Genomic DNA, 25014 nt, shown 5'->3' with positions numbered 1-25014 from the left:
CAAATGCTTTTGGACTACAACTCCTGTTATAGCCCCACATCAGGGCTGTTGGGAGTTGTGGTTCAAAACATCTGGAAGGCATCAGGTTAGTGAAGGCTGTGCTCGTGCAGGATTGAGAGTCATCACGTTGCAACAGCAAACAGGGATGGCACAACAGTGCTGAGATGAGAAAGTCCTTGCACAGGATTTGAGACGAATGAAGGGGGATATGGCAGAGCCTGGACAAGTGAATGGTGGTGCTACCCATAAGAATGAGAAGAAGGAGCTTGTACTAGTTTACATGCTAGTGCAGCAGCCCTATAGGCTGGGTTCCAGGATGTCCTTGTCCCATTGACACCAGTGGAATGAAGCTACCAGTTATTTTGTCTTAATGATCTTGTGGTTTTCGCTGCCCTTAGGTTTTGGAAACCCAGCCAGATGGGCAGGGTATAAATAATAATAATAATAATAATAATTATTATTATTATTATTATTATTATTATTATTATTATGGGTGGGAGGTATATGCATTAATGTTTGCCTTCCTTTGGAATTGAAAGTGTGGTTAATACACAGCAGTTTAAATGTGCTAAGGATGTTGAATGAATATTGAACACATGTTCAGTTGTGAGCAAAACTCTGCTTTCTTACCCACCATTTAGTCCTCCTGACACCTGTTTTTGTAGAATCAACCTCCTTTCTCCACTTTTGCGTGGCTAGTGGTTGGGATGCCTCTCAAAGTACATTCAAACAGCCAAGAAATCATATAGATCCTAACAGTGAATTTTCAGCTTGTCATTTAAGACTAGAATAGAGGAAGGAGACTATTTTACACTCCAGAGGGTTAGGATTACTAGATTGTGAATGTGATGGCATTTCAGAACCCTGTTCTTTCCAGCCACCAGGTTTAATTCTGAAATATTCAATATTTATTGCTCCTCCAGCTGCTCGCCAAAGACATGAAAATACTGTCTTTATTTGCATAGCCTGTTAGCAGAGAATAGTTGTAATAAAAGCAATGGGATGGAAACAAATTCACTTGAGCAAAGCAATTTTTTGTTTCCTGTGTGTCTGTTCTGTTCTGGTTCTTTAAACAACTCTCCCTCCTTCACTGAATGTGCATTTCACTAAGAATCTCTGCTTGCTAATAGTGCTGCAAAAAACAGCCTTGTGTTATTAGTGAAGAAGGGATTCTTCAAGTATATATGGATATTTGTTTCTGAGGCAAGACTAAAATATATTTTCCTGCAAACAGGGGTCTTAAACTTTCTGAAGGATGGGGAATGCTTTTGTTTTAGATCCCACCCCTTCTAATATCACTTAAATTGGAAAGGGGTTGCACTCTAGCAGATGTTTGTTAGGAGAAACAAACTCCTTCCCCTTTCCCCCAACACAAGACCCTCTTTTCTTAAGGGGTTGCAGTGTGGGTCTATATATATTGCTCTCCCAACAATTTGCATGGTGGTATGATTCTGATTGGCTGGCTTTGGCAACAGGTACACCAGAAGCATTTAGGGATCATCATGAACCCTGCCCCCGCTGCATTGGCACAGAATTGCTTGCTAAGTTTTATCATGCTGCTAATGCGGTTTATATCTGCTGCCACTGGTAATTTGAAGACCACAGGCGGTGTCTTGAGCTTATTCAAGGGGGCAGGAACTAGTGGAAATCCCTGAGTAGCAGATTGGGAAAGACAGTGCACACAACCTTCTCTGGCCTCCACTTCTCCCAATATCCTCAGAATGCTTTCCACAAGCAATAATGAGCTCATTAATAGTATCTGCTGAACTGCTTATTAAGTGCAGTTTTGTAGAGAGGCTTGGGATGGCATCAATTAGCAAGCAGAAAGTACAAATATATGATGCTAATCCACATTTCGAGAATAATGACCATAGAAGGTCTTTCTAGCAGTTAATGCTCTGAGAACAGGAAACAGTCATTAAGGCTGTCCCAAAGAGGGAGAAAATTCAAATGGACAAAGGAACCACATTGCAACAGAACTAGTATTATACAGTTGAGCTCTTTGATGTTTTCCTTCCCAACTTAATGATTGCAGATCTTGATCTCAATGAGGGTATTTGCTATTGTTTGTAACTCAGTGCAACAGCATTATCTATTTATGGTTTAATTTGCATCACTACCTGGCACTTGTTCTCTTGTGAATGTGAAGGCAATTTTTGAATGGCTGTTGCCCAGCTACGCTTGCCCAAAATAATCATTGTGTTTGATTGTTATCCTCAACCAATAGTAATCTCAATTCTCCCAGTGCCAATCCAAATAGCAACCAAAATAGTCTCGCCTAAAAACACAAGGAAGTTATAAGCAGACCCTGGGGAACCCTGAGGTTTTCAGAAGTTTATATGAGATTCGACTTCCGGTATGATGGCGACCAGCACTCTACTAATGTGAGCCCGTTGATTTTATCTTTTTATTTTCTCTTACTCCTTTTAAAGACTATTTTAATGAACACTGAGCTCAGATAAATTTAAGCAGCTCACCGCATTCTATCCCACGCTTTGTATTCCTGACTCTTCTTGGAAGTTTAAAGCTGAATTGACTATCTTATCACATTGCGAAGAGTTTACAGGAAGACTCATGGGCTGTTCCCACCACAAGTTTGGAGGCACAGACGGAGCACAATTTAGTGTTATGCCAATAATCTTTGGCACACTCCTCCTCCTTGAATAGGATACTTTCAAGGAAATACTCCCTCGACTCTTTGAAAAACCTAGGGAAGATAGAAGAGCGAGGTAAAGGGAGAGGTGACTCAGCAATTAGACAGCCCTGCTGATGCGAGGAGGGGGGTTGGAAAACGCTGTAGAGAATCTGAGGACTTAGAGGAAATGGCATGTTTGCCCCTCACCAAGCAAACCAAAATCAGCGAATTCTTTAATGGAAAAACAAAGGATACTTTTAATATTCCGACCTCGAATAGCTTCTCTCCATTAGCAGAGATAATAGATAAGGAAACTACACCGAAGGAACTATCCGCTAAACAACCCACTAACCCCTTAAACAACACCATCACGAGACCAAAAGGTCCCAAAAAAGTTCCAACTATGGCCATTCAGGCGGAAGACTGCATCAGAGAACAAGAAAACCATCTCTCTGAATTACTACTGGAACACTCTACCATGTTAGACCTAGTGGCTAAAACCGTGGACTATATCTTTAAATACATAAGAGACATCAAAGGCTCCTTAGAGAAGATTATATCCTTTGTATCCCCAAAAGTTAATGTCAGCCCCGTAGATGCTTCACCAGAGGATAGGGCCGAACCAACACCTAGAGTACCTGTCCTACTGTGCCCAACCTCGCAGACTGGCTGCAAATTTGAAAATGAACAAACTATGGAAGATTTACACACCATATCTTCCTACAATCTCTCACTACAAGCCACTAGACTTTGTTTAATTATCCTCCCCTTCAAAGGTCAGGTTGTTAACTGGTCGTCTATACATGTCGCAAGAAGGCATCTAGCTGAGCTTTTGGGCGTAAATCCCCTTTCCATCGATCTGAAATCCACTGTCCACATTTACAGCAAGCCACACATGCAGAGGATACTGCTCACCTTCGAATCTAAAAAGTTTCCAACTTATATGATGTCCCTACGAAGCTACCTGACTAATTATGGAATTTTTATTACAAGAGTTTTTATCAACACTAAGATTTGCCCTCTTATACCCTACTCTCCAGCTAAAAGGAAAGCAATTAAAAATGAGGGCACCCCACCTACTACGAGCTCTACCTCTCCACCCTCAGACTTAATTAGTTGGACAGAGACCCCCATGCCCCTCCTATCAAAGGCTACTCATCTAGAGAATTCAATGGAGCAGGAGTTACTTGTTTCCTTCTCCCATCTGCCAAAAGCCGAACAAACAGAGATAACGGACAGACTAGATGAGTTATTACTCTATCTCCGCAACTCTGAAGACCTAGCGCCCACAAAAGAGGCAAATACTCCACCTAACTTGGAGCGAAAAATGGGATATGAATCTCCTCAGGTCACGTCAGAACACACACCCCTACTCTGCCCAACTGAAATCCACGCCGAAATCTCTGTGGCGCCCCTAATCACATTACCGGAGACTTCACCATCCAATGGATGCATCTTCCACGACCCCGGGAAAGCCCTAGATGCTATCGAAGAGACAAAATGACTCTCACCTCTACTACTATCCTGGAACGTTGCTGGATGGCAATCGAAAACAATGGACAAAGACGTTCTAACCTACGTATCACAGTTCAAGATCATCCTGCTCCAAGAAACCTGGATGCAAAATCCTTTTGAACTACACAATTATTTTGCTTTCCATTCCTGTGCCTCAATCAGCCCAAAAGGCGGAAGACCAGCAGGAGGTCTGAGCACCTTCGTATCAACAGATCTAGGAACCTCCCCTATCCAATTGAAAATCGATAAAAAATGGATTTTGGCTGTTAAAATATTCTCTACCCACTTTAAGATCATATGCATCAATGTTTATATTCACTCACTTATGAAACAAACTGATCTTAAAAACATCTGGAACGAACTGGAAGACTGCATTCTCCTTGTCTCAAATAAGTTTCCCTCTGCCTCCTTAATTATTGGTGGGGACTTTAATGCAAGGCTAGGCCACTCAGACGAACAGCTAATCAACGAAAGTGGAATGGGTCCCCTAAATGCTAATGATGAACATTGGCCCCTATTCAGGTGTCATTCACTTGACCCAGTTACCAATTTTGCTGGTACATGTCTTTTTCTAATGGCACTTAGATTAAACCTTGTTATTTTAAACGGCCTCTCCTCGGGAGACTGCCCTGGCCAATTTACTTATTGGTCAGGCTTAAGGCATTCTGTTATTGACTACATCCTTGTCTCCCAAGAACTCTTTGATGAATATATTTAATTTACTGTAGATATAAGAACCGAAAGTGACCATCTACCCCTAAATCTTAAAAGGACTGAATTTTGGGAACCCTCTAGATGTGGGCTCGCCCCACAGACACCTGATCCTAATGTTCTACAACAAATAGGCAGATCCAGAATTAAATGGTCCCCTTATGTTAATAACAATTTTAGCATTTGGACACAATCAATGGAAGGTCAACTCCTCTGGGCTGATTTGACCTCCAACGACACTGAAGAGACCTCCCCAATTGACCATTATAACACTTTAATCCGAAAACTCCAACCGTTATTGTCAAGACTCAGGAGACCTAACCACAATGAGTCTCCTACCAACAAAAAATGGTTTGACCGCGAATGCATCCAGGCAAAACTTATACTCAGGGAATGCTTTAAGGTCTTCCAGCAAAATCCTAACCCTATCACTAAACTAGAGTTACAACTTAAAAAAAAGAACTACAAAGAGTTACTAAAAACCAAAAAAAGAACCGCAGACTCTCTCATCTGGCAGGCCCTCATAAAAGCGTCAATAGAAAAAGACAATACCAACTTCTGGAAAATTATCTCCAGTCAAACCAAAACTCCTAACGAGGGCACAATAATCCCTGCAAACTCATGGGAAGAGCACTATAAAGTGCTGTTTAGGGAACATCGTCCTTCTGCGCTGCTTAACATCTCTTTAGATAATGATACACCATGGCCCCCAACATCTGAAACTGAGATCACTTCGTTAATTCTACAAATGAAATCTGGCAAAGCCCCAGGAAGTGATTTCATTGTCGCTGAACTTCTGAAAGCGCAAATAAACTGGTGGGCCCCGGTTCTTGCAAATCTATTTTCATATATAGATAAGACAACTGAAATCCCTAAAGATTGGGGACTGGCTATAATTGTTCCTATATTTAAAAAGGGCAACCCCTCTGACCCATCTAATTATAGACCAATTAGTCTTCTGAATGTGATCTGCAAACTTTATACAAAACATCTATGCCTAAAATTATGTGAATGGTTAGATCATAATAACTTGCTAGAAATTGAACAAGCAGGGTTTACATCTGGACGTTCTACCATAGATCACTGCTTAGTGTTAGATTATTTTGTCTATAAGTATGTGAAACATTGGAAAAAGTCATTGTGTGCGGCCTTTGTGGACCTAAAGGCAGCATTTGATTCTGTATCCAGGGGTAGGCTCTGGGCCAAATTGGCCAATATGGGTATTAACAGAAGGTTATTACTTCTGATGATTAAGCTTCATGAGAACAATACCCTCCAGATAAGACTCGCACAGGACGGCAGACTCTCTAGAGAAATCCCAGTCCAAAGGGGAGTTAGACAAGGATGCCTATTAGCCCCATTTTTATTTAACATCTATGTTAACTCCCTGGTCACATGTTGCCGTGAAATCGAACCCCCCCCCCCCCGTGTTCTCTAACGGCAGAAAAGTACCAGTTTTAATGTATGCGGATGACGCTGTTCTTCTCTCTCAAACCAAAGTGGGTCTGAAACGTGCCTTAGGAAAGTTTAGTGACCAATGTAACACTGAACTGTTAACAATTAACTTTGCCAAAACCAAAATTGTACATTTTAACCGCTCCTTCAGGAAAGATAATTGGAGCGTAAAGGGAAACGCCATTGAACAGACTAAGACCTTCCAATACTTAGGCATTACTTTCTCTTATAATGCCAAATTGTCAACACACCTGACCACATCAGCTATATCAGCAGGAAGAAGTGCAAATGCCATCCTTAGATTATTCAGAAGGAAAGGAGCTGGCTTCCTCCCGATGGCCCTAAAAGTTTTTCAGGCAAAATCTTTAGCCCAACTCCTGTATGGCTCTCAAATTAGCCCCTCTGCCAACCTTAAGACCCTTGAAACAGTACAATCAAAATTCTTAAGATCATTATTTGCTACCCCAAAGTGTACACCTAATGCAGTCTTAAGGCAAGAGGCAGGACTGCCCAGAGTGGAATTAAAAGTCTGGGAGCAAGCAATATCCCTCTGGCTGAAAATCCATTACAATCCTAAGGGACTGTTACCTTGCTTCCTGGCCGCAGCTCCCTATCCTCCTTGGCTTATGCAAATAACTAATAAGATCAAACAAATTGGCCTAAACCCTGAAAATCTTTTTATTGAAACTCCGAACAAGGCAAAAGCAATTATCACTCAGAGACTTTACGATGTCAAATTACAACAAGAAGACTCCCTACTCCCGGAGACGTATAGATGCTTAAAAGCTTGGCCTAATTTTGCAGCTGCCCCTTACTTAACTAACATCACTAACGAAGCTTATAGATGGGCTTTCTCTAGAGCCCGCTTTGAGACAATGCCCTCAGCGGTGCTGTACGGTAAATTCACGCGGGTACCAATGCATGCGCGTCTCTGCCCCTGTATGTCTAATAAGGTAGAATCTGTCACACACATCCTTCTATTTTGTGAATTTTACTGTGAAGAACGAGTTCAACTTATTTTGCCGCTTTTATCAAAATTTATACCCCTACAACATTATTTGGAATCCTCCCCCGAAATTCTACGAAAATACCTTCTGGAAGATTCCTCAAGCTCAATATCATATGAGGTGGCCAAATTTTGCACTTTAGTAATCAGGAAGTGTAAATCTCAAATCTGTTGAATGGCACACTGCGAAGTTCCCTTGTGTAATCTCCCCCCCTTTTTTTCTCTTTTCTTTTCTGATGTTGTTGTTGATTTCTTTTTGTTTGATCTTGTGGTGTTTAGTGTCACTGGCTTTTGCCGCAATAAAACTTGAACTTGAAGAAGTTTATATGGAGTGGATCGGCTGGATCTCTATAAAGAGAAGAACTCCACATTGCAGCATTTTGTTGCAGGTTCCACCTGGATATACTGATAGCCATCTTAATGTGCCTAGCGCTGGTCCTCATGCAACCAAAACAGCACCAACCACACATAAGAGAGAGTTATCAGCAGACTTGGGGAAATCCCAAAAACATTATATCTAATCTTATGTAAGCTGGAACATGTGTTTGTTATGGCTTCAATTTTAATAGGTTTGGCCGATGTATAGAACTGAGGTAAGTACTCCCCCACACACAAATCTGTTGGGAAAAACCATTCTGGAGGCTGGGGGCAACCTCCCAAAACAATCTAATGAGAAGTAGGCATGGATTTTTTTTATTTTGGTGTGTGAGGGGATAGAAACTTAATGGGAAGTGGGATTATAATGGATTGTCTGGAATCCCAGAGAAGGAGCAGTCCACTCTGCAACATTTTGTTTGCAAGCCCCACTTATTTTCCTAATTCTGAAACATGCTCACTTGTGACTCTTGTTTACCAAAGTTCCAAAGATGTTTTGAGCACCGGTAGCAGCTGCTGAGAGGGTATTTTTCTCTTTTGCAGAAATTGTTGATGGGAATGCGAAAATGACCCTTGGAATGATCTGGACCATCATCCTCCGTTTCGCTATTCAGGATATCTCCGTGGAAGGTACATCCCAACGGGCCACCATCTCTCACAGAAGCACTTGTGGAATATTTTGTGTGTTATGTATTTCCAAAATAGATAGCATACGAAGCTCCTGTACAGATTGTCATAGCTGGCTATCGTCTACGGGAAGGGAAATATTGCCCCCAGAGCATGATCCAGGAAATAGCAGGTGGTACTTCTGCTTGCTTGTTGGTGTTACTACGATGCTGACCATATTTACAGTGACAAAATCAGGGCTCAGACACCTCCATTTTATTGAATTTAATTCACTGCAGACCATTTCCCTGATCTGGAAGGCCATATTGACTAGTGTCCTGAAGGCAGAAATGTGAGGTCATGAATTGAGCTCAAGGGGTTCCTGAGAACAACTGAGATAATTATGTTCCTGCCAGCCTACAATGCAAAACCTCTCCTTTTCTTTTGTATTGATACATCCCTCCCTCACACATAATGCAGAATTAGAGGTGCAAAATTACTTACTTTGTGGAAGGAGCTATTTTGACTGATGAAACTACTAGGAAAAAAACACCCTCTGGGCTAGATTTGAAAAGCAATAGTTCTAGCATAGGGATTTTAGGGAACTGTTTACCCTTTCCAAGTGTAATGTTTGTGCTAAATAACATGTTCTGCCAGCACATCACTTAAGTCCTTTGTGGACTTTCTGTGCAGCCTGCTTAGCTCACTTGGTTAGAGCATGGTGCTGAAGACGCCAAGGTTGCAGGTTTGATCCCTGTATGGGGCAGCTGCATATTCCTGCATTGCAGGGGATTGGACTAGACGATCCTCAGGGTCCCTTCCAACTCTACAGTTCTATGATTTGGAGCCTATGTATTCCTAAATATTTTTGGGTTTTCTTAACTCTGTACAGCACTTGATCATTAACAACTGGAAGAAAAGGTCCCTCCATACCTTTTGAGTTGCACAGCCTGCACTACAGTGTAAATCAGGCATAGGCAAACTCTGGCCCTCCAGATGTTTGGGACTACAATTCCCATCATCCCTAGCTAACAGTGGTCAGGGATGATGGGAATTGTAGCCCCAAACATCTGGAGGGCCGGAGTTTGCCTATGCCTGGTGTAAATGGAAAGAGTTGCTCAAATCCTCCTCAGTGGCTTCTGACGTATTAATGGTCAGGATGAAGAGGCAGCTTTAAAACTCTAGTGAAAGAACCTCACAGAGGTTGGCTAATACTTGTATCTTTTTGTTCCCTAGAGACATCTGCTAAAGAAGGGCTTTTGTTGTGGTGTCAGAGAAAGACAGCCCCATACAAAAATGTGAACATCCAAAACTTCCATATTAGGTAATGTAAAGGTGATGGGGAGCAGCCTGTGACTTGTAGTCTTTGCATGGCCTAGAGGATTTGGATGCCGCCTGGTCCTTACCTCAACCGTTTTAGCAGTAATGTTAAGACCATTTGCAGTGGACTTGCCATCACAGTCCATTAAAGGCTGTGTGTGTGTGTGTGTGTGTGTGTGTGTGTGTGGCAATTGTACTCTGAAAGCTGCCCTATCAGCTCAGGAGAAAGGGCTGAGGCCACGAAAGGCTTCTTCCCACACTATACTCGGCACACAATAATGCCTTTATTATCCTCATATCTTATGTAAATTAAAGTGCTTGTTCTGTTTACTTTTGTACTTCCAAGTTTGTGGATACATAGCCCAGTTCAAACATTACTGCATTCCTGGCTTCTTAAACCATAGTTTAACAAGCCAGGAATGAGTGTTGCCCCACCCCACCCCCATATACCTCCCCTGCATATCACCTCGTTCCTATAATTGATGCACCAAACATCGATGTCTGTAACAAGGAATGGTGCCTTAATGCTGATTTACTAACCAGGATTTTAGACCATGTTCAGATGAGGAACCACCATTTAAGCTAACTGTAGTTTCAGCTAAACAATGGTTTAGCAAGCTGGGGATGTATTGTGGCTGTATAAATATGTAATGGCATGTAATCCTGTTCTTGTACACATAATCTCCTTTGGCCTGTCATTAGCAGAGGATGATTTATTGAGCCAATCCAATAGCGATCAGTAAAATAATATATCTTATTTATTTTTATTATTCACTTGGCACTAGAAACCTCAGAACTTTTTTTTACATATTGAAAAGTTTTATAGTTGGCATTGTGGAAAGGCTTCAACTGAAGCAGAGGTGAAACTTACTCGTGCTCTGATTCTTACTGAGGACAAAAAAAACAAACCCCATTCCTGAATGAGTATAGTTAATGGTGTCCTATCTCTCTTACAGCTGGAAGGATGGCCTTGGTTTCTGTGCCTTGATTCACAGACATCGTCCAGAACTCATTGACTATGGAAAACTAAGAAAGGTACCTTCTTATGTTTTGGGATGTTCCAAGTTCAGATGTCATGGGAGGATGGAAACCTGTGCTGGCAACTTGGATAACTAACTTGCCCATAAGATGAGAGAAAGGAGGTCTCTGAAGAGCTCAGATGTTTTGGTTTACTTGATTTCTGTCTGTTAGTTCCTGGTGGAGATTTAGACTAGCAGCAGGTAAGGAAGTCTTTGGACTTTGGAAACACAACTCAGGTAATTCCCAAAGTTAGACTGGCACATTCAGCCAAGACACATTAGAGACTAATATTTTCTTAGGCTGACTGAGGTTATCATCCAGGTGAAAACTGGGCTTGACTTCCTTGGAGAAAGCATGTGGGTGACCAAGCCCAGCAATGTCTTTTGGGAAGCTGTAGTGGAAAACATGGCTCCAATTCCATAGTGGAATGCATAGTTAGCGGAGTCATCTGTTGCTTGTACAAAACTGCATGGTTGTCCACATTACTTCTTCTTTAAGCTACAATTGTAAGCCCCTTGGGTTTATAACTTTCAGAAATTCTGTTGTAAGCTGCTCTGAGCCATGCAATAAGGTAGGGCATAGCTCAGATAAATACCTCTTTGCTTACCCAGCTTAAATCATGATAGGCAGAGGTAACAGGAAAACTAAATTCTGCTGCTGGGCAGATCTGGGAATGTGGTTGCCCAAAGAGGCGTCATATATTCCTTCCCACTGTCTTGTAGAAGCTGTTAAGTTGCTATAGTCCCATGGTAAGCCATGAATCTGATCTCCTTGTTCATTAAGGAAACTGGATAAAAGTGTAACATTTTTTCTCTAGTAACCTAAGAAGCATGTCATCTTGGTCAGTAAAAATAGCATCTTTTTGTGACTGACACCTCCAGCCCTGATTATTTTAACAGTAACCAAAACCATATATTTACTAGGTGAGGTTCCTTGCATCCTTGACAGACATAGCTAGCAGTGGTTGCTCGTTCCTCCTACCCTGCTTCAACAGTTTTGCTGATTCGCTGTTGATAGAAAGGTGGTGATTGGTGACATTATAATTATTGTCATGGCAACATCATATGAAGTTGCTAGGAGGGGAAGATGTCTGTGCGAGTCAGCATTTTTATGCTGAGGTAGGCGAGATGCAGTAAGAGACTCTAGCATTCATTTCTTATGTCAGCAAAATCAGCATGCTTGTGATAATATTGTTAGCAACCAAAAGTGAAATGATCCTTATAGTAACTATGGTTCCACACACAGAGACCCCTCTCGTGACTATACCGGAGCACAGCCTGGCTCTGTGTTCATGGGTCTATATATACCTAAACTTCCTAATAACTATAGTGTATGCTGTATGGTACTCTGAGAAAGATACCTCAACAAGTATACTTGTCTCAGACAGACAATCCCAAGGTGTCCTCCCTTTTGGTGCAATTATTTGCACCCTTACCTTGGTGTAGGCCTCATTTAGATCAGTACTACATGTGGGTGGCGCAAGGGACGCGGGTGGTGCTGTGGGTTAAACCACAGAGCCTAGGACTTGCCAATCAGAAGGTCGGCAGTTTGAATCCCCGCGACGGGGTGAGCTCCCGTTGCTCGGTCCCAGCTCCTGCCAACCTAGCAGTTCAAAAGCACGTCAAAGTGCAAGTAGATAAATAAGTACCGCTCTGGCAGGAAGGTAAACGGCATTTTCGTGCGCTGCTCTGGTTCGCCAGAAGCGGCTTAGTCATGCTGGCCACACCGGCAGCTATACACCGGCTCCCTCGGCCAATAAAGCGAGATGAGCACCGCAACCCCAGAGTCGGTCACGACTGGACCTAATGGTCAGAGGTCCCTATACCTTTTTACAGGCTGCAAGTCATGAAAAAATTGTTTTTGTAGCCTCAAATTTTAACAAAACAAAGGTAGATATTTCAACTAACATATCCAACAATTTTGGATACGAAAAGACAGAACAAAGGAAAACTGGGGTGGGCCTCATCTTCTCTAACCTGTTTAACATTCAGCTCAAGAGAGCCCACTGAAACAAAAACCCTATATAGTGTAGTGGAGTATAGTGGAGATTCTATATGTGTAGAGGGTGGCTTCTCATACTGCCCCTTACCAAGACAGGGCATTAAAAAGATTTGCACCTTCTCTAGTTGCAACTTACACAAATCAGGGACAAATGTCTTAAGCTGACAGCTCTCCTGCTCAGTACTGGTCCAGGAAGTAAGCAGACTAGTGGAAAGGGGAGATGACGGAATATGTGATGTCCTTTCAAATTCCATAAAGAAGATGTTACAGAGAGGCCTTTTGGAAAATGCACATAGCCCTCATAGTTGCCCTTTACTGCATTTGTGGTGGTGGGAAGTGGAGGTCCTGTCAACGTTCCACCTCCTAATTCACTAGTAGAAACAAACTGACCTGGGGGTGTTAAGTGCATATTTTTGTGGTATGTGCAACTCATATTAATGTTGTAATTATCAGTCTAGAATGTGACTCTAATGATCTCACTTATCAATGCCCTAGTATGGTATATAAATTGTTTTTTCTGCCATGTTTTTACATATTGCTAACTTAAATTATTTATTTCCTAGGATGATCCTCTCACTAACCTGAACACAGCTTTTGATGTGGCTGAAAGGTACCTAGATATCCCCAAGATGTTGGATGCAGAAGGTAAAGTAGAATCAAATTTTGATTTATTTTCCTCTTCCCCCGCACACACCCAAGAAGTTCCACAAACTTTCTACCTCTACTTAACTGGTTCTTCCAAAAGTTCCCCATCCTTCTTATCAGGTACCTAGACTAGAATAACTGCAGTTTTTTTTTCTATTGGCTGGATCCTATCCTGATAACATTTGAATAACAGCACAAGAAGTGTGGATAATGGAAGGTTCTATGTCAGGGCCCCTAGGGAGCAGCAGCATGGATAAAGGAACCTTCTAACATGATCTGCCACATAATTCTGACGTGAGATCTGACCTTGATGAAGTAGTCTCCATGCATCACCAGAAATGTATAAGCCAGACCTAAGATGAATGACAGCATGGTTGCATTTATACTTTCTCCCAAATTTCCCTAGTATTCTCTGTACTTCCCAAAACTGCTCCGTAGCTTGTTATTGTGGAGCTCATTTGTAAATTCAGTAGTAACAGGACACCTGTTTCTGACTAGGCTGGGACTCCACCATGAACAAACAAGCTGAATTCTCAACAAACAGCAAATGACATGGTATCTCTACAGTACATAAGGAGAGGTGGAAACAAAGGCAGATCATCCTGCATTGTCTCTCACATACTAGTTACATTTCTCTGGGCATTTTATTTCCTGAGCCACCACACTTGTTAATCAAGGGATCTAGCATGTGACCATTATAACATTCAGTTCTCAGCAGTTAGATTCCTGGAAACATGTGTTAAATTTCCCCTTTTGCCATGTTGTTGCTTTTGCATTTTGAAAATCTACACTGGCTCTGAAATCCACAGTTTTCAAGTTGCCTTTGTTGCTCTGTTCCCTTTTGTGACATTTTCTTTTTTCCCCCTTAAAATTTGGGAGAACATTTTGTACTGGCTATGCTCTGTCCATTCCTCATTACCTCTATCCAGGGAGCTTTTGTGTGCTAAAGAGGACAGTGTATTCAACTAGATTTTTTTTATTTTAAAAAATCATCTTTATCAGGACTTCTTTCATATGCATAGTATGGTATTAGATGCAGCTAGGTAATGAGACCTAATTCATCCCAGCAGGTAGCCTCAGATGGAGTCCCAAAGTTGCTGGCTCTGAATTTTACAAAGGGCATTTCTTATCCTTTGGGATTTGCCACCAAACTGAACTATCACAGGTTACTGAGACAAATGTAGGTCCCATGAAAGCTCACAGAAGAAGCAGATGGTTAGGTGCATGGCAATATGGTTCTCTTTTTGTGCTATGGCAACTATTGTTCTCCATCGCCATTATAATCCTCAAAGCAGCAAGGAAACACTATGAAAACATTACATGGCCTGAGCTTGAGAGGTGATAAGCACCTGCTTTCCTTAGATGTTTGGAAAACTCAGACTAACAGCCTACTGAGAATGGTGGCCATTTGCTATCATTCACTGAAACAGCAGCTTAAGATCGTCTTTCATCTTCTCAATTTAGCACACACAATTCTTCTGTGTCCTACTGGGCACTTGCACCAAGAATATGTATTTTTTGTGGTAAGGAGAAGAGGACAGGGACAATTGCCCTAACCAAGAGGGAAAATCATCTTCCAAGAAAGTATCTAAAAGACCTATATGTAGAGAATGTGTAGGTTCTAATAGTCACTGCCACCCCTCACCTGGCGTCCCCATAACCTTTTGGTGATCCATCTCGCTTTGCTCACGTCCCATGAGTTGATATGCTCTTTAACTTCAGGTTTTCTTTGACAGACATTGTTGGAACAGCCCGTCCTGACGAGAAGGCCATCATGACCTATGTTTCTAGCTTCTACCACGCCTTCTCAGGAGCCCAGAAGGTATCGCAGGATTCCAAGCTCCCTCCACACAGAGCACCTGGTCCTCTTGCTAATGTCCAAACCTTTTTTTCTTTCTCTCTCTCCTATCTAGCTACGGGCATCTTTATTATTATTTTTGGCAGAGTTGGCTTGTTGGCTCCGAATGGCTTTCTGTGTATGTATCATTTTGGGGGTCCAGTTGGGGACAAACACAAACCCACAGTCAGTGATGTAGTGCAGATCTGTACTTTGGTGCAAGTCAGCGGGTCACTCTCATGGCAGTGGGAGCTCTGCTTTTATCCACAGGACACAAAGATCTCTCTCTCGAGGTGAATCTCACGGGGGGGGGGGAAGTATTTTGCATAGTAATTTGTCATGCATAGTGGTCCAGCATCATAACATTCTACATGCCAGCTAATCCATGCTGAATTGCTTTGCTGATCAGCAACAGTGCTGTGCGATTGAGCCTCCTTATTTTGCAAAAGGGCATAATTTTAAGAAATAAGACCTGGATGCCGCAGAACAGAAAATGTGCATTCTGTTTGCCAAATTCTCTGAAAACATTACTGACAGGATGTCCCAAACAGGAAGTTTCCACAGAGCATTGCAGTTTGATGAATCAACTGTTCTTTGGTATCTGAGAACTCATCGTAGAGCAAATGGGTTGTGCAGTACAAGTCTCTGCTTGTTCACTCAGAAGTTAAGTCACACTCAGTTCAGTAAGGTGTTCTCCCAAGTAAGTGTATAAGTAGGCTGAAGCTTGAAAATGGATCCAGAAGTCATGTCATTTCCCACTAAAGTAGACTAAATGCTAACCTTTCACTAGCTACAGCTTAGGACAGTAGTGGACAGAAATTGTGGAGCACCTACTTTTTTCTGGGATACTTGCAGAAAATACTGAACCTGATGGTTCTAGTTAGGGTACTCCTCATGTTCTTAAGCAATTGTGCATTATCAGATTATGCCTTAATTTTTAAGAGATCCTGAGCATGCACTCTTGCTTGGTGGGCCAGAAGGGTTCTGATAGAAAGTAGATCATGGAATACTGAAGCCTTGCCTAAATGGACAGATATGCATGTCTGTGTCTTCTAAAGTGAAACAGGGAGCAGTATGATAATACTTCAGATGTAAACAGCATTTCTAGAACTCCTAGTGACATGCCATTGGCATTCTGTCATTTTACTGCAATTGCATGATGCAGTTACCTTAAAATCAACTGTACCAGGCAAGGGGTTACTCCACAACTTTTTCCAATGCACACAGCTGAAGTTAAAAAAAATCCATCCATTTTTAATCTGCAGTTTTATAGATGGAATATCTGGTAGCTGTGCCCACAGCACAACGGGAAGAGCTGTATGCTCAGAAAATGCACATGGGACAGCCCTAGTAAGATGTCAAGCACTGGCACTGCAAGAACAGATCTTCTCTGCCTTGCATCTGGGTTTTGTTATGCCTTTTAACTTCTATATAGTGTCTTCATCAAATTTAGCTACTTTATTCTTGTATGTAGAATGGGCACATGGCACTGGCTGTTTACTCCCCCAGATAAAGCTAGATTTGCACATCTGCAAATGGGTTGAGGCTACTGACTGTGGAGTTGTGTCAAAGCAATGTGGACTAGGCTGGTTGCTTGGAAACCACAGCTGAAAATGGGAGGTGGGAACGAGTGCCACAGGAGTCCACAAAGCCAACCCTGCCGGTCACGTTCTGATCCGAATTCCCAGCTCTCCGCATGGAAATCTGTTTGGCCTGTCCTGCAATGCATGATGGGAAGTTTTCCCCTCTCTTACCACCCATGACTGTTTTATTTTATTCTGTGTGCTGCTTCTTACTTTATCCTTTCAACCTCTTCTCCTTCTTTGCACAGATATTATAGGCACGCTAAGGCCGGATGAGAAGGCCATTATGACCTATGTTTCATGTTACTACCACGCCTTCTCAGGTGCGCAGAAGGTGAGACTTTACTCCTAACAAACCCCCTCCTCTTCCTTCTGTTTCCCGCCCACCAAATTTAGAGGAAGATACCCTAAACCGTTAGAGGTATGGAATCCAGTGCTGGCTGTCATATTGAGCTATCTAATATTGTCACAACTTCCTTAGCATCTTGGGTGATTAAAAAAACACTCTCTAACTTTGTTGAGAACTCAGTGGATTTTTTTTTTCAATGTAGTGGGTCTCTCTGCTTTTTCCCAGACAATATTTCTGGTCTAGAACACCCAAGTTGCAGCCTACTGGTTCAAATTAATATTGTAGAACATATTCAATACTTTGCTGACAGATCAGATGGCTGCCTATTGGAAAGTGCATTGCTGGTTTCAGCTGGGTGCTGGTTTCCTTAGAGCGCTCTGTTCTCAGTCATTTTTGGTGGCTGATACCACACTGGTCCACCACTGGCAACGCTAAGCCTGCTGGGAGTGTTTTAAAGACCCAGCTCTAGAGTTGCTTTTAGCCATCAGTAATAATTACTATAGGGCTAAACAACTGAGGTCAAGACTGCAAATGATGCTCAGTTGCAGAAGTTCTCTGATATTTTCCTCTGTACTAATCTTTTGCTCCAGACTGTAATTTCTGCAGCTGGATTTAGTTAAGAACATGTTCCAAAAAAGCTATGCATGATTGAGCATCATGCGTAGATTGCTCCCCATTCATGCAACCTAAAACCAATTGTTCAGCAGGGTTTATTTTATAAGCAAGAGGTCTCCGTTATTATTGGCAGTATACCAACAGTGGTCGTTAATTTCCGAGCAGCTACTTTTCCAAGTGAAGTCAGAAAATTGCCATTCAGCCTTTATGTGGCCATAAAAACAAAATCCCTCTGCTGCTGCTGCTTTACCATCAGTGGAATCTGGTCATGTCTACGTGGATGTATATAAATGGCCACTTCTGCTTTGACAGGTGTTCTCCCAATGGGAGACCTCAGAAGGTCTTGTTCTGTAGATGCCAAGCTCATGGAATTCCTGCTCAGTTTACTTACTGTTTCATGGCCAAACTCTAGTGATTTGTGTAAGTTGGCTGTTCTCTTACATCTTTTTCACACAGCCAGCCTTTGATGCCACAATTGATTATCACAGTCTCTGCATACACCTTTTAACTTTTTCTCTGCCCCATGTTGCTTCTCTTTGCTCCCATCCATCTGTGTCCTTCCTCTGCTGGTAGTTCTGTTGCTTTCCCTCCTTGTACCACTTACGGTGTCCCCTTACCCTTACGGCTTTTTTTATCTATGCAATCATCTCTCAGTGGATTTATCCTCCCTTGACATTTTGTACTCGTCTGCAAAATATTTGGCTTCTGTTGGTTCTGTATCACTGCTTAGATGCATTTTGTGGAAAAGCTTTGATTCAAACACACGTGTGTCATTAGCGTTGGCACTGACATCGTGCATCTATACCTGAGTAAAAGATGCCAAGGGGAAAACAGACCTTAGTCCAGGCTCCTTGGGCACACATTGGGCAATTAAACTCTGATAAAGATAGCTGGTAATGTAACAAGACTTTCCTTTACTGAACCAGATAACCATTCCACAAAGTTTTCTTTCTTGGACCCTATTCTCCATTCTGCAGTCACATTGCATTCATAACTTTTTCCTGTCCCATATTTGTTAGTAGATTCACAGGGGTTCTCAGGCACAGGTGTAACTCTAAGCTGAACTGAAATATTGCAAACTAAGTTGAAAATGTTCGTTCTGGGGCCTAATTCATATGTTACTGACATGCCATGTTAGCTGCTGAAAAACTGACTTCACTGTGGCCTGCTCCCTTGGGCCTAACTCTTCATACTGAATGAGATGCAACATAGTGTGAAAGGATATCCACCTTTGCTATGGGGCTTCTCTTTCCTCTCTTCTCCACAAGCAAATTTCTGTTGCTTAAGCAGGCAGACAACATCGGATGTCACCAATATTTACAAGCATCTGAAAGTACTAAAGGACATATTTTGTCGTTTTTAAAATATGTAGTGACAGCAGACCTTCTAAATATGTATTTTTTTAAAGAATACATTTAATTCACTAATTACCCTTTCAGCACAAGCTTATAGAAAATCTGGGACATGAGTGTTTCTGCAGGGAGCGTTCAAACTTTGCTCAAAGACCATGTTTCCAGGTTTTTTTACCCTGAAATTGTGTAACACTACTCTGGATTTAATATATATCTAGCAGACAGCATAGACTATGGATCTCAGTGCTGTAGTGTTCTAGAATGGGGCACAAGAGCTTTGTTCAGTGGTGGGGCCTAGTGCCTGATGCCTTGAAATGGCTGATAAGATACAAATGAGAACATCAGTTGCACAACATCTGGATAGTTGTCGGAAGATGAATATATAATCTCAAGTTTAGCAGAATCCAAAGTTTTATAATATATTTTTTTAAAATCGAATGCACTGTCAGCTAGCTAGCTAGCCAGTCAGCCCAGCAATGACTTCATGACCGGGAGGAAAGAGTTAGGGTCCCTTTCCCTTTGTAGCAGTCCAAATCTGGGGCTATTGTAGAGTGATTAGCAAGCATGCATTTCGGCCTTGCCCAGGAGCACAGAGTGTCTTTTCAAGCTCTGCCCTCTTACTTGACAAGGTGACTTACTGTGATGTCGCTCCATTTCTCATTCAGATTTCTCATTACTGCTACCAGCCCTGAAGGGGAGGTCACATGATCAACTTTCTGCTTCTTTCATTCTCTTATACTGAGTCTTTAAAGGTACAGGGGTCCCAGCCTGCCATGACGTGTATGTGACTGGCTGCTTTTCCTTCATATGATTTTGTGTGTGTGTGTGTGTCTATGTATTTCTACACATATACTTGCTTTGGTCCATTTGCTTTCTTCCCTCCGCCCTAACTGCTTCCAACTTTAATAACACTAAACTGCATGAGTGTTTTTATTACTAGATGGTTTTAAATAATGTGTTTTTAATACACTGTTGAAGGAGATTCCTGGAAATAATTATAGGCAAGTATTTTGATTAAGCTTCTATTTGATAGGTAACATTTCAGGATTCCATCATTAATCTGTGATGAAAAGACAAATGTCCACATTGTTTTATATATCTATTATATTAAGCCTTACACTCATTCATTTAGACACCAGGGGAGATAGGGAGCCATATCTATGCTGTTCTTTCTTAATGTTGAGACAAAGAGGTGAGGCATTATTGGCACTATCTAGCCGTACCTGTTCTGTGGGTAGCATCTGGGATTAGCAGTCTAGTCACCTATAGGAAAATACTGTGGGCATGTATTTGCTTAAGATACATTTTGGACCCATTAGTGAAAGTATACCCCTTTTGTTACTGGACAGTGGAACAAATTACCCAAATAAGTTATAAGTCTCCGTACTCGCAAGTTTCTAGGGAAAATAGCAAGATTCTTAGTAGAGCAAACTTACCAGTACTTTAATATCAATACTTTAGGGATGTCAGATAGTGGCGGCATAATACAACCTTTTCCCTCTGCAATTCACATACATTTAATTACAGCACCAGAAGAGAACAATTTATATTGAGAATGTTCAAGTGCTGCCAACTTGAAGTGGCTAAAAGAGGCCTGTTCAGTTTGAAAGCTTGCATAGTCCTTTCAGTGGTGGATAAAAGCAGGTTGTTTCTGCTGCAGAATTCAGTGCAAGCCCAAAATCTTAGGATTTCTAGAGACCAGCGAATGGTGCTTCAGTGCCCTTTCTAGTTCTGTGATTTGTCGATACAAAAAATATGCAAAATGAGAAAGTAAGGTTAATGCACATTCAGTTAATTTTCATAATGTTTTAGAATTCAGCTTACCTTGGCATAAAAAATTGATTATTATTACTTTAAACACCACACATCCCTAAACAAAAAAAAAGGTAAATGTTGCCATTTTGGTTTATCTTCTCTGGAGCCAAAAGCTTAGTGTTGAATGTGAGCATCAGCATTGTAGGAAACTGCTTCGGTGTCCTCTCAGTTTTGATATGGAAGCTCCCTGTCTTCCGATGGGATAGCCTGGTAGGAGTTTTTTAAAGCTATTTACTTATTTATTATAAATATTTTTATTCTGCTTCATCCCTAAATCTGCCCAAGATAGCTATATCAAGATGCTCAGAATGCTCAATTCTCTGCCAAAGTAAAGGAATTCTTAGAATGGTTTTGAAATATACTAAGACTTTCACTACAAGAACTCAGCAAGGAAGCTGCTGGAAAAAAATGTCTCCATGCTGTAGATGTCCTGGGTTGGCAGGTAGATGGTTTCATCCATCTTGGGGGATTGTGATGAGGCATGTAGAACGAGATGGCTTCTCAGATATGTTGGGCCAGAGCAGCCTTCTCTAACCAGCTGCTCTCAAAATGCTTTAGACTACAGCTCCCATAAGCCCAGAGCCAGCATTGTCCAGGGGCAAGGAACTTCAGGCCTGGGGGTGAAATGCAGGATTCTCCTGAAGGCACAAGCCCCTCCTCAAGCACAGCCTCTTTCCCAAGGCCAGACCACTTCTCTGGCCTTGCTTCATGACCTCCTTGAGAGTTTTGGCTTGACTGGGAAGTGGTGTTGGATTCTGATAATGACTTGTTGGCGTGGCTGGAAGACAGAGAGGAGGGTGTTAAGTGGATGTAGAAACTAAGCCTACTGTACAAAGGTAAAATTGTTCTACCTAGTTTTGACTGTCCCTGCCCACTGCTGGCATGTTGCCTACAGAAGGAAACACAGCCCTTGGGATGAAATCGGTTTCCCTCCCCTGTTTTTCTCCAAATCAAACTAGAGGGCACCAGTTTGGAGAAGGCTGCACTAGAGGGTTGGTTTTGTTTTTGTTTTTGCTAGTTCCAGTGAAGTGTAAAAGGAAAATAGAAAAAGGGTTTCAAAGTTTTAACAAGCAATGGCTCAGCTTTTTAAAAAAATGAAATTATGTTGCTACCCTCTGAAGATCTGAAAAATAATTCAGTTGATATTGTTGCAGTTCAAGTGAAAGATACAAGGGACAGTTTTGTAGCCTCTTAGGACTGTTGAGCAGTACAACTTTGGACTTCAGGCTTTATTTCTCTTCCTGCTGCCCCCAGTCTGCTCTTTTATTTAGGCCCTCTGCCCTCATGTAACTTTGAGGCTGAATTGGCAGGATGGGATGAGTCTGTAGACTACTCAAACCCAATTCTACCTTTGGCGTTAATTCCTAAAAGTATACATCAGTTATTCTATTTTTAAAAATCTAGTACAATATATGTAATAATGAGAACTCTTGTAAGATTAAGGGAAGTTCATGTTTCTTCCAAAACCTAAGAATGTGAGACGATCACAGCAGAGCTACAGTTTCATATGAGAACACTTTGATAGCTTTGAACATTTGGATATGTATGGAATAGATGTCATCAGTAGACCTGCGGCTTCACACTTTCTTCAGGGGCAAGTTAGTTTTGGTGAGAAGTGATTCCTTGTAGCACCTCAAAACAGAGGTGGAAGAATAACTACAACCAAAATGGAAAACATTGGTCATTTGAGGTGGAAGAATGTTATTCTACAAGCAAAATGGAAACCATTGATCCATCGAGACAAATGGGGTTAGATTTTTACCTCATTTAGTTTTATAGGATGGCCTTAGAGAAGGTTTGGATAGGCACTTACTTGTTCGAAGAATAATTTTCCACTTTATGCATTCTATCTCATACCAGACATTGATGTGCATAGATACGGATGTGTACCTAAATGGATATGGGCAAGTGTAGAGGGTAAAAAACCTCTTAGGTATTGCAAGTGTACATTCACATCAAAACTCTCAGAAGAGAAATGACAGCAAGAGCACTTCAAAATCTTCATAGTGTGGAGATAAATTTGGACCAGTAACATTCTCTTAGACACAGAGTGAACTGTGCCTTTCCTAAAAGGCAAGCATCAAGAAGCTGAAGGAAACATCTTTGTTAACAATGTATTTTTCTTTCTTTCTAAATTTCGGTAGGCGGAAACAGCAGCCAATCGTATCTGCAAGGTGCTGGCAGTTAATCAAGAGAATGAACAGTTAATGGAAGACTATGAGAAGTTGGCCAGTGATGTAGGTATTCCTGATTTCAATTTCTTGACAGAGCTATGTGGAAATGGAAAGATAGATATTCCATAGAACATCCTTCTGCAACCAGGTTCTCAAAATGCTTTGGATTATAAATTCCCATCAACCCCAGTCAGGGATGATGGGCACTATGGTCTGAAACATCTGGAGGGCACCAGATTGGGGATGACCGCTATGGGACCTATATATTTCTCAGTTTTGGATCCCAGATATCAAAGCAACATATATTTTTAAGTATGCAGTTGCAAGAGTCTATAGTCATGTTAAATTCATTCTGGTGTGACCTTCAGGTCCATGTAAGTAATGTTCCTTTAGTGATCTGTTTATTTATTTATTATTATTTAAAAAAAACCCAAATAGCATTGTATAATGCTGGGGCTAAGAAACTAAACACTAATAGGGAAAAGAAACTGATGACTTAGGTTATAGGAAAGAGTGCATTAACTGATAGTTAGAAGTTGCTCCTGACATGTGAGTGGAATAGTGGCCTGCAGGTGGTGGCAGCAGGCATGGGCAAAACAAAAATGTTAATTTAACTCCAATGCTACTGCAGAAATTGTCAAAGGAAACCTATAATCACCCCAATTGTAGTAGTAGTAATATCACCACAAAATGAACTTAACTCAAAAGGCACAAGAGCTAGGAATATATGCAGCCCTGGGAAGACTATCCTCAGAATTGGTCCTTCACCAAAAATCAGCAGAAATAAACTCAGAAGCATGATGTAGAAATACTCATTAGCCCTGTTGAAAATTAAAAGCTGGATTGCGTGCTTATCTTACTTGAGGTTTCATGTCCTTAAATATGCTTGTTAGTGTAAAGTCTAGAGATGCAAAGTGTGAAAGCAAACACAAACATACAAGTCTGTTAAACTAGATTTCTGCCAGTTGCTGAACTTTGCTGGCAAATAGAATTACAATCATGAAAGGCAAGATAATCGTAGGACTAAAACCACAAATAACAAAAAATTAAACCCTTGTCCCTGTTAAATGTCAGCACTGATGGGTTTCTAATCTTAGCACAGTTCCCGCTTTCTTTTTTGACTTGCTTCCTTTTTTTCAGTTGCTGGAGTGGATCCGCCGCACCATACCTTGGCTGGAGAATCGGGCTCCAGAGAACACCATGCAGGCCATGCAGCAGAAACTGGAGGATTTCCGAGATTACCGCCGCCTTCACAAGCCTCCCAAAGTCCAAGAGAAGTGCCAACTGGAAATCAACTTCAATACGTTGCAGACTAAGCTGCGACTTAGCAACAGGCCAGCCTTCATGCCTTCTGAAGGGAAAATGGTATCGGTGAGTGTGTTTGGCCGTGGTCTGAGCAAAATACAAGCTGGCTTTTTAACTGAGGACAGGGAGGTAGCGACTAGAAAAACTCTTGCACCATCATCATCATCATTTTTTTATTTGTACGCCGCCTTTCCACAGTTAAAAAACAATGCTCAAGGCAGCTTATAGCATAACAAGATTTACATAATTACAAAAGTCATAAACAATAAATAAACCACATCAAAAAATACACAACCAAATGGGAAAACAATTTCCACATCAATCTAAAACTAAGAATACAGCCTTAATATCAGTTTAAAATGACATAGGTAAAAAATAACAGCAATTTAAACAAAACCAAAACAAAATGGAGCCCTCTCTGCCCAGCAGCGGCAGCAGTCCTTTATAGAGCCTGTCAGGCCCCGCCCTAGGCCAGGTGGTGAGTGGCAGGACTGGGGCCCTCAGGCACTGAGTAGGGGAGCATTGCTGCCATTGGTATGTGGCAGATCAGTGCAGCAGCAACTGTCCAGGTCAACCGCTCTCCCCAGATGTTGCTTATTTAGCTTAAGCCTTGCCTCTAGTTCCTACTGTCCCTGGTTCTGGTGCTGTCTGCCTATCAGTTTGCCATGCTCTGCAGCCCATCCATGCCCAGGACT

The 25014-nt window shown here is 41.6% G+C and overlaps 1 protein-coding gene across 14 annotated transcripts in view; it reads left to right on the top strand.

Moving 5' to 3' along the window:
- The window catches only part of ACTN1 (actinin alpha 1), a 96431-nt gene that overhangs the window by 52276 nt on the left and 19141 nt on the right, over nt 1-25014 (top strand). For 10 of the 14 annotated variants that reach the window (XR_014545666.1, XR_014545667.1, XR_014545668.1 and 7 more), the window contains exons 4-10: nt 8241-8327; nt 9540-9627; nt 10580-10658; nt 13208-13289; nt 15026-15111; nt 22985-23077; nt 24155-24385. Coding sequence is in view for 7 of the 14 variants with exons in the window: in XM_083604276.1 (XP_083460402.1) it covers nt 8241-8327; nt 9540-9627; nt 10580-10658; nt 13208-13289; nt 15026-15111; nt 22985-23077; nt 24155-24385 (746 nt within the window). In the remaining 7 variants the exon portion in view is untranslated. Of the gene's footprint in view, nt 1-8240; nt 8328-9539; nt 9628-10579; nt 10659-13207; nt 13290-15025; nt 15112-16957; nt 17044-22984; nt 23078-24154; nt 24386-25014 lie in introns of all 14 variants that reach the window. The other 4 variants (XR_014545665.1, XM_083604277.1, XM_083604275.1 and 1 more) reach the window with 2 other exon arrangements.

The sequence above is a fragment of the Podarcis filfolensis genome, assembly GCF_964270895.1.
Source record: "Podarcis filfolensis genome assembly, chromosome: 1".
NCBI classification, from domain to species: Eukaryota; Metazoa; Chordata; class Lepidosauria; order Squamata; family Lacertidae; genus Podarcis; species Podarcis filfolensis.
Note: the sequence above shows the minus strand (reverse complement) of the source record. Positions and strands in the feature narration are given on the sequence as shown.